The 16,360-nt window shown below is 43.4% G+C and overlaps 1 protein-coding gene across 4 annotated transcripts in view; it reads right to left on the bottom strand.

The window, feature by feature from the left end:
• The window catches only part of rps6ka2 (ribosomal protein S6 kinase, polypeptide 2), a 665,937-nt gene that overhangs the window by 398,822 nt on the left and 250,755 nt on the right, over positions 1-16,360 (bottom strand). Inside the window, exon 1 of one of the 4 annotated variants that reach the window (XM_068044823.1) lies at positions 2,349-2,447. The exons of the other annotated variants lie outside the window; for them this stretch is intronic. Within the exon in view, the coding sequence (XP_067900924.1) occupies positions 2,349-2,447 (99 nt within the window). Of the gene's footprint in view, positions 1-2,348; positions 2,448-16,360 lie in introns of those variants that run through there. 4 annotated transcript variants of the gene reach the window in all.

The following is a 16,360-nucleotide window of genomic DNA, read 5'->3' as shown; positions in this document are numbered from 1 at the left end:
CCCAACTCTACAATGTCATCAACATAAGGTGGGCAGTGCCTGGGACACACTCTGTAGATGGGGAGTTCCAGCATTCCTGCCCTCAGTCTGGACCTGGATGGTATTAGTGCTGGTACATCTGATCTCACCAGGTGTACCTGGCCAAAACTGGTGGAAATAGGCTCCATTTGGGGGACATGACCAGGAGCAGGGCCTGGATGCTCAAAGATGAGGAAAGGCCGGACTTTGTTCAACCTTCTAAAGCAGGCTCCTTTGCAAAGGGACTGTGCGGGCAACCAGATCCTAGTCTTTATAATGCTTAGAGTTTATAATTTATTCCGATCTTATCATTAACACTGAGATTGTTTTGATGTATTGTATATTTATTCTATTGATGACGGCAGTGAAAATACATTGTGCATTTGCTTTCTGATGTTATAAGTTAATACAAGTGGTTTGTAACGTTACAGCATTGATGCTGTTCACGCATTGTGTGAACCATCTGCCCTCTTATCCTGCCTGTTCACAATATCATATTGCCACCAACCACCCAACCCACTCCTTTTTATGTTTCTCACTGGTACCCACAAATGCACCGTTCTCCTTGGCCAGTCTGCAGACAAATGTTGCTGCCAGGTCAATACAACAGGAGACATGCTTGGTCAGTGCAGAAAGCTCCCTTGGTGACTCTGTTCATAATAACAATAACTTGCATTTATATAGCATCTTTAACATAGCAAAACCTCTAAGGCACATCATAGGAGGGTAAGCAGACAGAAATGTTGACACCGAGCTACATAAAGAGACAGCAGGAAAAGTGAACAAAGCTTGGTCAAAGAGGTAGGTTTTCAGGAGGAAAGCGAGATAGAGAGGCCGAGAGGTTTAGGGAGGGAATTCCAGAACTAGTGCGAAACTGAACCATAGGGAACAGGAAGATCCCACATTCAGTTGCTTTTTTGTGCTGAGTTAACTGATCTCTGCTAGTGTGATGGTGTGGCTGCTGCAATGAGCCTCAGCACTTCTGGGCTGTGGGGAGTGGTGGGGGAGGGAACAGCAAAAAAGATCAGCAGGAAAGGTAGCTATTCCCAAAGGGAATCATGCTGAAGGAGTGGATGCTCGAAAGTCGGTTGGGGACCGTCGTTGAGATGCTTTCTGTAGTCGAATATGCAACTGACAATTCCTGTTCAGCCTCACAAAGAAAGCGTGAGTCACTTGGGAGGGCTGCTGGTGCCCGTGGAGCGATATACCAGCATCAGTCGCTGTTTTCAGGAGAGGAGGGGAGAAAAATTGGAAGGGAAATAAAACAATATAAGATGCAGCAGATGAAACGGACACCAGTGACCCGATTTTGCATTATTTTGGTTTGCGTACATGCCAGATATCAAATTTCATGCCATTGTCGGCATATTCTGAAGGGTGAAGATATTTCCTGTCTCCACACAAAGGTTTTTGTTTAGATTGTGAGCATGAGCGAGCTGTTGTCATGCAAAGGAAGAGATAGCATGAGAAGGGACGACTGCTGGAGATTTGATTTCAAACCTACAAAGGAGACGAAAGGAGTAAATTGGCCTGGCCTGGATACCTCGTCTTTGTTGGATTTTCACTTCGAACAAACTCAATCTGGTCTCCACACATCCAACACTGCGATCTGTGTTCACCTGCTACACAACGCTGACTGTACCGAACCTAAATGGAATCAATTGTGCATTGGCCCTTCAGACTGCAGTCATACAACTGCCCTTTCTAATCAGCTCTGCAGTTGTTGGACTTATTTTAAATCACTGTATAAGCAGCAGTGAGTGTATCTTACTCTTGTGAATCTGAGGTGAGCCTCCGAGAGAGGTAAAAAGCCTTATTATTTTTTAAACAATTTTCAATGACCTAACTTCTAGGCGTATTTTTGAACAACAATTAAGCAAGATTTCAAGATTGTCGTTGTTAACTCGTTTATCACAGGGGAAGAGGAATCATACCGAGACATTAATGCTAGGAAAGGGGGTGGCAAGAGATAATCCTGAGCCGCAAATATCCCGAAGGGTGATCATAAAAAAATGCTGATAGGTGCCTTTGAGAATCTCAGCCCTTTGAAGATGAAATTCTGACAAAACTATGGGTAGTACCTGGTCTATTTAACGTGCAATTGTCACTTGTTTGTCCAAATTCAGCAAGATCTACAGCTAACTCTAGTTATTTTAATGGATCCCCAGTCATTGCATTCCATCCACACCAATCCCTTCTCTCCGCATTGTCTCGTATGTCCATTTAATAGCTTCCAACAACAGAACTTCATTCCCGTCAGAAATCACCATTAGACACTGTACAACAACCCAAGCTATTTTCTTTCCATTCAGCAAAATTTGGACACAAACCTCATATTTGCTTAAACTCGAGCTCTTGGAGCGAGATTTCTTGCGCAGGTAAACGGAGAAGAAGCGGCGCACTGTGAATTTCTTTACGTTCATGTCCATTGCTGTCTTTCTGCTCACAATTGACAGGAATATTTGGCCAATGAAGAACTTCGCAAGTCCCCGGCGTGGACAGTTAATCCCGAGTATCCTTCACCTCAAAACTGGTCTGCAGTTCAATCGGCCACGGAAAAGGTGGCGATCTCTGAACAATGGGTGCAAATAGCTAAGCCCTGCATCTTTCTTCTCAATCTCATCCAGCAGTGCTGAGGAGTCGAGCTGCTGTCTTCAGCACTCGGCTGGCACGGACTCCGCTCTGTTTACACTGCTGCACTGCTACAGGTCAACTCACTCACTTCTCTTCTCCACTTCCTCCCCTGCCTCTGGTGCCACAACGCCCGGTCAGTCCCTCAGCAAACGCTTCAAGCACAGCAGGCGCTGGCAGATGGCAGCTCGCCGCCACGGCGCATCTGACACCCTGCTTTATGTATTATGGATGCTCCGCTCTGCACATTTCTGAACTTCTGGGACCAAGAGGTATCCCCTCCCCAGCTCCGACTGCATCAGAAGCTCGCCCAGCAAGATGTGCCTCAGTTATGGCCAAGTGGTCAATACTGGTGGGAAAGAGGCTGCAGGGAGGAGAAAGCGTGTCATCATCTGCACAATGCTGGCTCGAAACGGCAAATGGTCCTCGCATTCCTGCTGCACATTAGGGAGGTTTATAGCTTCTCGAGCATCAAATCACGCTTCACTTTGTCACCACAAACCCTACTACCTCCAGTAATTTCAGTCCCTCGGCCAGACAAAAAAGGTATAATTAAAGTTACACAAAACATACCAGAATCAGTGCCGCAGTGTTCAATTCCACATCAAAGGGGGACAGGTTGGAGCTTTAACTCAAATACTTTAAGACTACTACTTGCTGTGATAAAAACTGAAGGAATTAAAAGTGGACAGAATCATTAGGTGAAGAAAATCAGTTTTTTAAAAAACTATTTGTCAGCTTGTGCTAATTCCAGGGTACAGGATTTTGGTGAGTGTCCCACCCTCAGTGAGGCTGTTTTGTACCAGGTGTCATGTTACCCTTCTTAACAAGTGAGTTCAGTTGGCAGTGAGCAAAAATTTTAATTTATAGGTTCGACTTTATTCAGAGTTGCATTTTAAAACAGCAAAATAAGCTAACCAGGTAGGGTAGCACATTGGTGAGCTGAAGTAACACAACATGGAATGGCAGAACACTATTCTTTGATATGCTCAATGAACTTCTGTAAAGGTAGATTTGGGCGGGGGGAAGTGGGGAGTGGGGAGTGGTAAGAATCCAGTCAGCATTAATGAAAGGAACACTTCACCTCTAAAAGACAAGGTTGTGGTTTCAATCCCCACTCCAGGTCCTAAACACAAATAAAGACTTGCATTAATATAGCACCTTTCACAACCTCAGGTCAACCCAAAGTGCTGTACAACCAACAAAGAACTTTTGAAATATTAGCACTGTTGTAACTGGGGGAGATGTGCCAGCCAACTTGAGGTCTCCTCTGCTTTTCTTCGAAGTAGTGCTATGGCACATTTTACATCCACCAAAGAGGACAAGGCTTTGGTTTAACATCTCACCAAAAGATGGTACCTCCATCAGTGCTTCACACTCTCAGTACTGCACCGCAGTTTCAGCCTAGAACTTGTGATGTCTGCTCACATGACATCTGATCATGGACATCTACAAATGTTATATTATAAAGATTGGGTTCATGGAAACTCACTGAAATTGTACCAATAAATGATAGTAATACTGATCAGATTCCCTCATATTCAATAGGAATACAGAGGTGGAGTTGAGGTAAAAGATCAAGGGCTAAATGGTCTACTCCTGCTCCTATTTCTTATGTTCTTGTGTTGTTTACTCACCAATAGTCCAAATGTAACTGGTAGTAGCAGGTGTAACACCCCAATATCTTACCTGTAACTAGTAGCGATCCTATAACCCACAGATATACACCATGAAACCATAGCCAGAAATCTCCTGCACAGTGGACGATGTAGTCAGGCTCCCCAGTCAATGCCACTATGAACAGGCTGGATCTCTCTCCCTTTTTCCTTGGATTTTAGTTTGAACTTCAGTTTCATGTGAAAGTGACCATTCTGATCTGGAAGCCTCAGTCAGAGCTGATTTGCACTTGGACCTCCAGTGTCATAGAATCATAGAATCATAGACTAGTCAAAGCATAGAAAGAAGGAAGCCATTCGGCCTGTCATGTCTGTGCCGGTTCTTTACGAGCAACTCAGCTATCCCACTCCCCACCCCCCACCCACTTTTCCCTGTAAACCTGCAAATTTTCTTTCCCTTCACTGGAACGATGGGGGTGGAGGGGCGACATGATAGAGGTTTACAAAGTTATGAGCGGTATGGACAGAGTGGATAGTCAGAAGCTTTTCCCCAGGGTGGAAGAGTCAGTTACTAGGGGACATAGGTTTAAGGTGCGAGGGGCAAAGTTTAGAGGGGATGTGCGAGGCAAGTTTTTTACATAGAGGGTGGTGAGTGCCTGGAACTTGCTGCCAGGGGAGGTGGTGGAAGCAGATATGATAGCGACGTTTAAGAGACATCTTGACAAATATATGAATAGGAATGGAATAGAGGGATATGGGCCCCGGAAGTGCAGAAGGTGTTAGTTTCGGCAGGCATCAAGATCGGCGCAGGCTTGGAGGGCCGAATGGCCTGTTCCTATGCTGTACTGTTCTTTGTTCTTTGTTCAGATGCTTATCCAATTCCCTTTTGAAAGCCCTGATTATATCTGCCTCAACCACACTGTCAGGCAGTGCATTCCAGGTCATAACCACTCACTGCAAAAAAAGTATTTCCTCATGTCACCATTGCCTCTTTTGCCAATTGCCCTAAATCTGTATCCTCTGGTTCTTAACCCTTCTGCCAGCGGGAACAGTTTATCGTCTTTCAAGACCTCTCATGATTTTGAACACCTCTATCAAATCTCCTCTCAATCTTCTATTCTCTAAGGAAAGCAACCCCAGCTTTTCCAATCTATGCATGTAACTGAAGTTGCTCATTCCTGGAACCATTCTAGTAAACCTTTTCCGTACCCTCTCTAAAGCCTTCTTAAAGTGTGTTGCCCAGAATTGGACATAATACTTCAGTTGAGGCTGAAACAGTATTTTATAAAGGATCAACATAACTTCCTTGTTTTTCAACTCTGTGCCTCGATTATGAAGCCCCGGATCCTGTATGCCTTTTTAACCACTTTCTCAACCTGCACTGCAAACTTCAATGATTTGTGCACACAACTCCTCAGATCCCTCTGCTCCTACACCTTCTTGAGAATTGCACCCTTTATTTTATATTACCTCTCCTCATTCTTCCTACCAAAATGTATCATTTCACACTTCTCTGCATTAGATTTCATCTGTCAAGTGTCCGCCTATTCCACCAACCTGTCTATGCCCTATTAAAAAGTCTATCATTTTTGTCCTCATGGTTCACAATATTTCCAAGTTTTGTGTCATCTGCGAATTTTGAAATTGTGCCCTGTACATCCAAGTCAAGGTCATTAATACAGATTTTAAAAAAGCAACGGTGTAATATTAACCCCTGGGGAGCCCTACTGTATGCCTTCCTGCAGTCTGAAAAACAACTGTTTGCCACTACTCCCTGTTTCCTATCGCTCATCCAACTTCATATCCATGCTGCCACTATCTTTTTAATTCCATGGGCTTCAACTTTGCAGCAAGCCTACTATATGGCAATTTACCAAACGCCTTTTCAAAGTCCACGTGCAGCATATCAACTGCATTGCCCTCATCAACCCTCCCTGTTACCTCATCAAAAAACTCAATAAAATTAGTTAAACACTATTTGTCTTTAACAAATCTATGCTGGCTTTGCTTAATTATTCCTTACTTGTCCAAGTTACTGTTAATTTTGCCCCAGATTATCATTTCTAAAAGAGTTTCCATCATTAAGGTTAAACTGATTAGCCTGCAGTTGCTGGATTTATCCTTAAACCCTTTTTTGAACGAGGGTATAACATTTGTAATTTTCCAGTCATCTGGCAGCATCCCCATATGTAAAGAGGATTGGATAATTATGGCTAGTACCTGCACAATTTTCATCCGTAATTCCCTCTGCATCCTCGGATGCATCCCATCTGGTCCTGATGACTTATCAACTTTAAGTACAGCAAACCTTTATAATACCTCTTCTTTATCAATTGTTAGCCCATCTAGTATCTCAACTACCTCTTCTTTCACTATGACTTTGGCAGCATCATCTCCCTTGGTAAAGACATGTGCAAAGTACTCATTTAGTACCTCAACCATGCCTTCTGTTTCCATGCATGAATCCCCTTTTTGGTCCCTACTCAACCCCACCCCTACTCTTACTGCCATGTTACTATTACTGCCACTTTACGATTTGTATGCCTACAGAGACCTTCTGGATTCACTTTAATGTAGGCTCCCAGTCTCTTCTCATGCTCTCTCTTTGCCTCTCTTATTTCCTTTTTCATTTGCCCTTTGAACTAGCTATATTCAGCCTGGTTCTCTTTTGTATTATCAACCTGACATCTGTCATATACATCATGTTTCTGCTTCATATTATTCTCTATCTCTTTCATCATCTAGCGAGCAATGGCTTTGGTTGCCTTACCTTCCTGTTTGTAGGAATGTACCTCACCTGTACCTGAACCATCTCTTTTTTAAGGGCATCTTATTGTTTCTTTACAATTTTGCCTGTCAATCTCTGATTCTAATTTACCTGGGACAGATCCATTCTCAGCCCACTGAAATTGGCCCTCCACCAGTTAAGTATTTTTACACTAGATTGCTCCTTATCCTTTTCCATAGCTAGCCTAAAACTTATCATGCAATGATCACTGTTCCCAAAGTATTTTCCTACTGACACTAGATCCACTTTAGTTGATTCTGAGACTAGGGTTCTGAATCTTAATAAAGGAAACTACGAAGGTATGAGGTGCGAGTTGGTTATGATGGATTGGGAAACGTTACCGAAAGGGATGATGGTGGATAGTGGATAGGCAATGGCAAACATTCAAAGAGCGCATGGATGAACTGCAACAATTGTTTATTCCTGTCTGGCGCAAAAGTAAAGCGGGAAAGGTAGCCAAACCATGGCTTATAAGGGAAATTAGAGATAGCATTAGATCCAAGGAAGCGGCATACAAATTTGCCAGAAAAAACAACCGACCTGAAGATTGAGAGCACTTTAGAATTCAGCAAAGGAGAATCAAGGGATTAATTAATAAGGTGAAAATAGAGTACGAGAGCAAGCTTGCGGGGAACATAAAAACTGACTGTAAAAGTTTCTATAGGTATGTGAAGAGAAAAAGAACACAGAACGAAGAACAGTACAGCACAGGAACAGGCCATTTGGCTCTGCAAGCCTGCGCCGATCTTGATGCCTGCCTAAACTAAAACCTTCTGCACTTCCGGGGTCCGTATCCCTCTATTCCATTCCTATTCATGTATTTGTCAAGATGCCTCTTAAACGTCGCTATCGTACCTGCTTCCACCACCTCCCCCGGCAGCAAGTTCCAGGCACTCACCACCCTCTGTGTAAAGAACTTGCCTCGCACATCCCCTCTAAACTTTGCCCCTCGCACCTTAAACCTATGTCCCCTAGTAACTGACTCTTCCACCCTGGGAAAAGGCTTCTGACTATCCACTCTGTCCATGCCGCTCATAACTTTGTAAACCTCTATCATGTCGCCCCTCCACCTCCGTCGTTCCAGTGAAAACAATCCGAGTTTATCCAACCTCTCCTCATAGCTAATGCCCTCCAGACCAGGCAACATCCTGGTAAACCTCTTCTGTACCCTCTCCAAAGCCTCCACGTCCTTCTGGTAGTGTGGCGCACAGAATTGCACGCAATATTCTAAGTATGGCCTAACTAAAGTTCTGTACAGCTGCAGAATGACTTGCCAATTTTTATACTCTATGCCCCGACCAATGAAGGCAAGCATGCCATATGCCTTCTTGACTACCTTATCCACCTACGTTGCCACTTTCAGTGACCTGTGGACCTGTACGCCCAGATCTCTCTGCCTGTCAATACTCCTAAGGTTCTGCCATTTACTGTATACTTCCCACCTACATTAGACCTTCCAAAATGCATTACCTCACATTTGTCCAGATTAAACTCCATCTGCCATCTCTCCGCCCAAGTCTCCAACCGATCTATATCCTGCTGTATCCTCTGACAATCCTCATCACTATCTGCAACTCCACCAACCTTTGTGTCTTCCGCAAACTTACTAATCAGACCGCTACATTTTCCACCAAATCATTTATATATACTACAAAGAGCAAAGGTCCCAGCACTGCTCCCTGCGGAACACCACTAGTCACATCACTCCATTCAGAAAAGCACCCTTCCACTGTTACCCTCTGTCTTCTATGACTGAGCCAATTTCGTATCCATCTTGCAAGCTCACCTCTGATCCCATGTGACTTCACTTTTTGTACCAGTCTGCCATGAGGGACCTTGTCAAAGGCTATACTGAAGTCCATATAGATAACATCCACTGCCCTTCCTTCATCAATCATCTTTGTCACTTCCTCAAAAAACTCAATCAAATTAGTGAGACACGACCTCCCCTTCACAAACCATGCTGTCTCTCGCTAATAAGTTTGTTTGTTTCCAAATGGGAATAAATCCTGTCCCAAAGAATCCTCTCTAATAATTTCCCTACCACTGGCGTAAGGCTCACCGGCCTATAATTTCCTGGATTAACCTTGCTACCCTTCTTAAACAAAGGAACAACATTGGCTATTCTCCAGTCTTCTGAGGATGCAAAGATTTCTGTCAAGGCCCCAGCAATTTCTTCCCTTGCCTCCCTCAGTATTCTGGGGTAGATCCCATCAGGCCCTGGGGACTTATCTACTTTAATGCTTTGCAAGACACCCAACATCTCCTCCTTTTTGATAATGAGATGACTGAGCCTATCTACACTCCCTTCCCTAGGCTCATCATCCACCAAGTCCTTCTCTTTGGTGAATGCTGATGCAAAGTACTCATTTAGTACCGCCCATTTCCTCTGGCTCCATACATAGATTCCCACCTCTGTCCTTGAGTGGGCCAACGCTTTCCCTGGTTACCCTCTTGCTCTTTCTATACGTATAAAAAGCCTTGGGATTTTCCTTAATCCTGTTTGCCAATGACTTTTCATGACCCCTTTTAGCTCTCCTGACTCCTTGCTTAAGTTCCTTCCTACTGTCTTTATATTCCTCAAGGGATTCGTCTGTTCCTAGCCTTTCAGCCTTTACGAATGCTTCCTTTTTCTTTATCCCGCGTTATCCAAGGTTCCCGAAACTTGCCAAACTTATCCTTCTTCCTCACAGGAACGTGCTGGTCCTGGATTCTAATCAACTGACGTTTGAAAGACTCCCACATGTCAGATGTTGATTTACCCTCAAACAGCCGCCCCCAATCTAAATTCTTCAGTTCCTGCCTAATATTATTCAAATTAGCCTTCCCCCAATTTAGCACCTTCACCCAAGGACTACTCTTATCCTTATCCAAAAGATTGGTGAAGATAAATGTAGGTCCCTTACAGTGAGAAACAGGGGAATTTATTATGGGGAATAAAGAAATGGCTGACCAACTAAATGCATACATTAGTTCTGTCTTCATAAAGGAGGACACAAATATCATACCAGAAATGTTGGGGAACACAGGGTTTACTGAGAGGGAGGAACTGAAGGAAATCAGTATTCGTTGAGATATGGTGTTGGGGAAATTGATGGGATTGAAGGCCGATAAATTCCCAGGGCCTGATAATCTACATCCCAGAGTACTTAAGGAAGTGGCCCTAGAAATAGTGGATGTATTGGTGGTCATCTTCCAAGATTCTCTCGATTCTGGAACAGTTCCTACAGATTGGAGGGTAGCTAATGTAACCCCACTATTTAAAAAGGGAGGTAGAGAGAAAACAGGGAATTATAGACCAGTCAGCCTGACATCGGTAGTGGGGAAAATCCTAGAGTCCATTATCAAAGATTTTATAGCAGAGCATTTGGAGAACAGTGGTAGAATTGGACAGAGTCAGCATGGATTTACAAAACGGAAATCGTGCTTAACAAATTTACTAGAATTCTTCGAGGATGTAACTAGTAGAGTTGATGAGGGACAGCCAGTGGATGTGGTTTATTTGGACATTCAGAAGGCTTTTGACAAAGTCCCACATCAGAGATCAACATGTAAAAGTAAAGCGCATGGGATTGGGGTAGTGTATTGCAATGGATAGAAAATTGGTTGGCAGACAAGAAACAAAGAGTAGGAATAAACGGGTCTTTTTTCGAATGGCAGGCAGTGACTAGTGGGGTACTGCAGGGATCTGCGCTAGGACCCCAGCTATTCACAATATATATTAATGATTTAGATGAAGGAACTAAATGTGATATCTCCAGATTTGCAGATGACACAAAACTGGGTGGGAGGGTGAGGTGTGAGGAGGATGCAGAGAGGCTTCAGGGTGATTTGGACAAGTTGAGTGAGTGGGCAAATGCATGGCAGATGCTGTATAATGTGGATAAATGTGAGGTTATCCACTTTGGTGGCAAAAACAGGAAGTCAGATTATTATCTGAACGGCTATAAACTGAGAGAGGGGAATATGCAACGAGACCTAAGTGTTCTCATACACAAGTCGCTGAAGGTAAGCATGCAGGTCCAACAGGCAGCAAAAAGGTAAATGGTATGTGGCTTTCATAGCGAGAGGATTCGAGTACAGGAGCAGGGATGTCTTGCTGCAATTATACAGGGTCTTAGTGAGGCCTGGAATATTGTGTGCAGTTTTGGTCTCCTTATCTGAGGAAGGATGTGCTATTGAGGGAGTGCAGCAAAGGTTTACCAAACTGATTCCTGGGATAGCAGGACTGACGTATGAGGAGAGATTGAGTCGGTTAGGATTATATTCGCTGGAGTTCAGAAGAGTTTTGGGGATCTCATAGAAACTGAGAAAATTCTAAAAGGACTTGACAGGGTAGATGCAGGAAGGATGTTCCTGATGGTGGGGGAGACCAGGACCAGGGGTCAAAGTCTAAGGATACGGGGTAAACCTTTCAGGACTGAGATGAGGAGAAATTTCTTCACCCAGAGAGTGGTGAGCCTGTGGAATTCGCTACCCCAGCAAGCAGTTGAGGCCAAAACATTATATGTTTTCAAGAAGGAGTTGGATAGAGCTCTTGGGGCGAAAGGGGTCAAAGGATATCGGGGGAAAGCGGGAACAGGTTTCTGAGTTGGATGATCAGCCATGATCATAATGAATGGCGGAGCAGGCTTGATGGGCCGAATGGCCTACCCCTGCTCCTATTTTCTATGTTTCTATGTTTCTATGCTACCCACCTCATTCCCTAGAACCAGACCCAACAATGCCTCCTTCCTCATTGGTCTGGAAATATACTGAGCAAGATATTTTTTTCAAAACAGTTATGGTACAGAATGACCTATATCAAACCGAAAATAGTATAAGCAGCAGCAGACTCAGTATTTGGGATGTCTCACAGAGCATTTTATCTGAGGGACGGGGAATTAGGGGAATAGGATTTTGAGCATTGAGGGGAAGAGAAGGAGATGAAGGGCAGTAGGAGTGGGTCACAGCAATGCCCGCAGAGCTGGGAGCAGCAACAACAGCAATTTGATCTGAGGATGCAATACTGAGAAAAGAGCAGCCAAAAAAGTGAGTGAGTGGCACTTGGCGACTTTACTGTGGGTAAATAATGAAAAATTGCTTCCTCAGTCAGTACCACCATTTCTAAACCACTCCCTGGTTTCGGACTTAATGAAGGAGAGTTTTCATAGAATTATAGAAATTATTGCACAGGAGGAGCCATTAAGTCCCCGATGCCTGTACAGCTGGTACTCTCTCTTGTCACCCCATTCAACTCAGACATTTTTATATTCCTCATTTTCAAATACTTATCTCATTCCCTTTGGAAGATATTCTAGTTTCTGCCTCAATAATTACTTTTGGTGAAGCATCCCAAGGTCTCATAGCTTTAAGTCCAAAACTTTTCCTCCTCCCTCCTCCCTTGGTTCTTCAAGTGAAAAACCTTGGGGTCTCTGTCCCCTAGTTGCTAATTCACCCACCAATGGAATCATTGTTCGCCTGTTCCCCTGTCCCCGAAGTCCTGCACATATTGACTGCTGCCTTTGTGTACATAAAAACAGTGATTGCACTTCAAAAATAATTATTCGATTTTAATGCACCTTGAGATATCCTGAGGTCATGAACAATGCAAAATAGTTTCAAGAGCTTTCTTTTTTCTTTTATACAAGGTTCAATCTTAAACAATCAGTGGGCTCCTTCCACTTGGCAACTTCAGTCAGCCAATTTACGTTGTCTCACATGACTTCCTGTGTGGAATTTTTTCACCTTCACTGTCTCTCAACTATCATTCCTCTTCCCGCACCATTAGCTTGGCTAAAATTGCCATTTAGGACTTAATAGCATAAGGCTTTTTTATATTAATTCTCAAGATATTGGCATCACTGGCAAAGTTGGCATATATTGCACATCCCTAGTTTCCCTGGAGAAGATAGTGAACCATCTACTTGAACTGCTTCAGTCAGTGTGATGAAGGCACTCCCATAGCACTGTTAGATTGGGAGATTCAGGATTTTGGCCCAGCAACAATGAAGAAGTAGGAATATAGGTCCAAGTCAGGATGGTGTGCGACTTGGAGGGGAACTTGGGGGTGATGGTGTTCCCTGCTGCCCTTGCCCTTCTAGGTAGTGAAGGTCAAGGGTTTTGGAAGATGCTGTTAAAGAAGCCTTAGCAAGCTGCTGCAGTGCATCCTGCAGATAGTATGTACTGCAATTATGATGTGTCAGTGGTGGAGGCAGCCAATATTTCAGGTGGTAAATGGGTTGCCAATCAATGAACTGAGTGGACGTACACATAAGCTGTAAGTTGTTTCTCTCTTACTACTAGGTCAATGGGTACCTACTACTCTCTTCACTTAGCTATCAAGGTAAAAAAAAAACTAGTGAACAAATAAAGCATTCCCAACAGTCTACATATATCCCACATACGAATATGGATTGGAGGATCCCCATTCGCCTACCAGCTCTCTTTTATGCTCAAAGTTGCAATCAAAGTATCTCCCTCCTGCAGATAAAACTATTCTGTTTGTACTGTGGATGGTTCCACCAACAGAAGAGAGGATGCCATGTCAGCTATGTTATTTGACTGTTAACACTCCCAGATGGCTGCCACCCAAATCCCTGTTTCTGTACCATCTGTTTTATGGCCATTTTGTTGGAATTATGCTCATGTGGCTCCTCTTAACAATGTTCAAAAATGGGGTGAAAGAAGCTGGTGAAATGTGTTATGTACTTACACAGGTACCACTGCATTTTGTACACAGGCTATGTGCTGACATTTATAATTTGTTTTCAGCTAGATTTCATTGAGCACTCCCAACAGACTCAGGAAAGCTGGAAGGCAAACAGGCTAGTAGCCATCACTAGCCACCATAATCACCATGTGAAGTCTGCCAGTGGAAATTAAGCATGTACAAAATTAGGAACAAAACTCATGAAAAAAGGGTATTTGATTTGTTCTGGACTTTCCTGCTTGCCGCAAAATACAAAATAAAAGGTTCTTAAATTCATAAAAAGCTTGCTGCATTCATTGCTTTTTAAGATTGTTAGCTTTATCTGAAAGCATCAGCCTATCTTGGAATAGGATTACAGATTCCTGCAGATCCACTTTAATAACTGCAATTTGAGAGTTTGATGAATGGAATCAGTCACTGCAAAGATTAAAGTTTTTTTATAACCAACTGGTGTATGAGAAATAATCTGCTGTTTCAGCACAATCCAACATTGACATTCAGGTTTTCTATCAAAAGACAGCAGTTTTACTATAGTAGGAGTGTTGTTCTGTTCAGTTATACAGAAAGCCGACTAAGGCATTGGGATGTTATCTTTTTATTTGATAACTTTATTTGCACCAATTTTCTGGGTCAGTGTTTCCTCTAACCACCTCTCACTTGTCTCAGTGTGGGCACTCTAACCTGTGAGTCAGAAAGTTGTGGATTTGTCCCACTCCGGAGACTTGAACATACAATCTCGGCTGACATTTCAGAAATATTCAATTATGGGGACTCAACCTTTATAAGGTAAATGCAATAAATAACATTTGCAGATGTCCGTGATCACACGTCATTTGATCAGACATCACAAAATATAGGCTGACACTGCAGTGCAGAGGGAGTGCTAAAATTTCAAAGACACCGTCGTTTGGATGAGTCAAAAAAACAAGGCCCCATCTGCTCTCTCGGGTGGACATAAAAGATCTCAACACTATTCCAAGAAGAGAAGGGGTGTCCTCTGGTGTCCTAGCTAACATTTATCCTCAACCAACATCGCTAAAACAGATTATTTGGTCATTATCTCATTACTGTTTCACTGTGGTGTCTTGCTGTGTTCAAATTGGCTGTTGCATTTTCCTACCTTATGACAGTGACGACATTTAAAAAGTAGTTCACTGGCTGTAAAGCACTTTGCGACATGCTGAGGTTGCGAGAGGCAGTATATAAATGCAAGTCTTTCTTTCCTGAAGATGCTAACACTTTTCTGGGTTTAGGGGTGAGCCTCACCAGTGACTGTTAGATATAAGAAAGAGTTAGATATAGTTCTTAGGGCTAAAGGGATCAAGGGATACGGGGAGAAAGCGGTAACAGTGTACTGAGTTTGGATGATGAGCCATGATCGTATTGAATGGTGGTGCAGGCTCGTAGGGCCGAATGGCCTACTCCTGCTCCTATATTTCTATGTTTCTATTCTATCACATGAGGCATTACAGCTGAACCTAATCTGACCTCACCCAGTGTCCACATACACTTCCAGCAGAGATCACTGGATGGCAACATATCCAGGAATGCTGAAGCTAGTTGTAGTGTCTACTGTCACGTCAACTGAGATCAGCTAACTCAGCATAGACCAGCCACTTATTCATTGGCTAAACCTACTGAGCCATTGGGGTAGCTTGAGAATATTTTTAATAGAAATGATCATGACAGACTCAGTCAGTTCAGCCACTGACATAGCCAGCCAGTACATAGGAAGGTACAGCCTCTATTGAGTATTGGACAACTCCCAGTTTCCATTCAGGAATGGAAATACTGGGAATTACTATTATCTCAGTGAAAGTAGGAAATCACTGAACCCTTAGCAGAAATCAGCTGAGCAGTTCCTAAGGTCTGTACAAAGAACAAAGAACAAAGAACAGTACAGCACAGGAACAGGCCATTCGGCCCTCCACGCCTGCGCCGCTCTTGATGACTGCCTAAAACCTTCTGCACTTCCGGGGACCGTATCCCTCTATTCCCATCCTATTCATGTATTTGTCAAGATGCCTCTTAAACGTCGCTATCGTACCTGCTTCCACCACCTCCCCCGGCAGCAAGTTCCAGGCACTCACCACCCTCTGTGTAAAGAACTTGCCTCGCACATCCCCTCTAAACTTTGCCCCTCTCACCTTAAACCTGTGTCCCCTCGTAACTGACTCTTCCACCCTGGGAAAAAGCTTCTGACTACCCACTCTATCCATGCCACTCATAACTTTGTAAACCTCTATCATGTCACCCCTCCAGCTCTGTCGTTCCAGTGAAAACAATCCGAGTTATCCAACCTCTCCTCATAGCTAATGCCCTCCAGACCAGGTACCATACTGGTAAACCTCTTCTGTACCCTCTCCAAAGCCTCCACGTCCTTCTGGTAGTGTGGCGACCAGTCTGTAGCTGACTTGTCAGTCTACTCTGTGCTATGATACAATATTGAATTTATTTTTCTCCCTGAGCAGAACTTAAAAACTTCGAGTGAGAAACATATAAACAGGAAGTATGCTGCAGTAAAGTACTAATCTACTTAAACATTTTGAAGCCTAGTGCAAATCTAGATGTATACTGAAACAAGTGTTTTTTTAACTCTAGAGATATACTTCTGTT

This window comes from Heterodontus francisci, chromosome 13 (assembly GCF_036365525.1).
Source record: "Heterodontus francisci isolate sHetFra1 chromosome 13, sHetFra1.hap1, whole genome shotgun sequence".
Classification (NCBI taxonomy): Eukaryota; Metazoa; Chordata; class Chondrichthyes; order Heterodontiformes; family Heterodontidae; genus Heterodontus; species Heterodontus francisci.
This window is presented reverse-complemented; position numbering and strand designations above follow the sequence as displayed.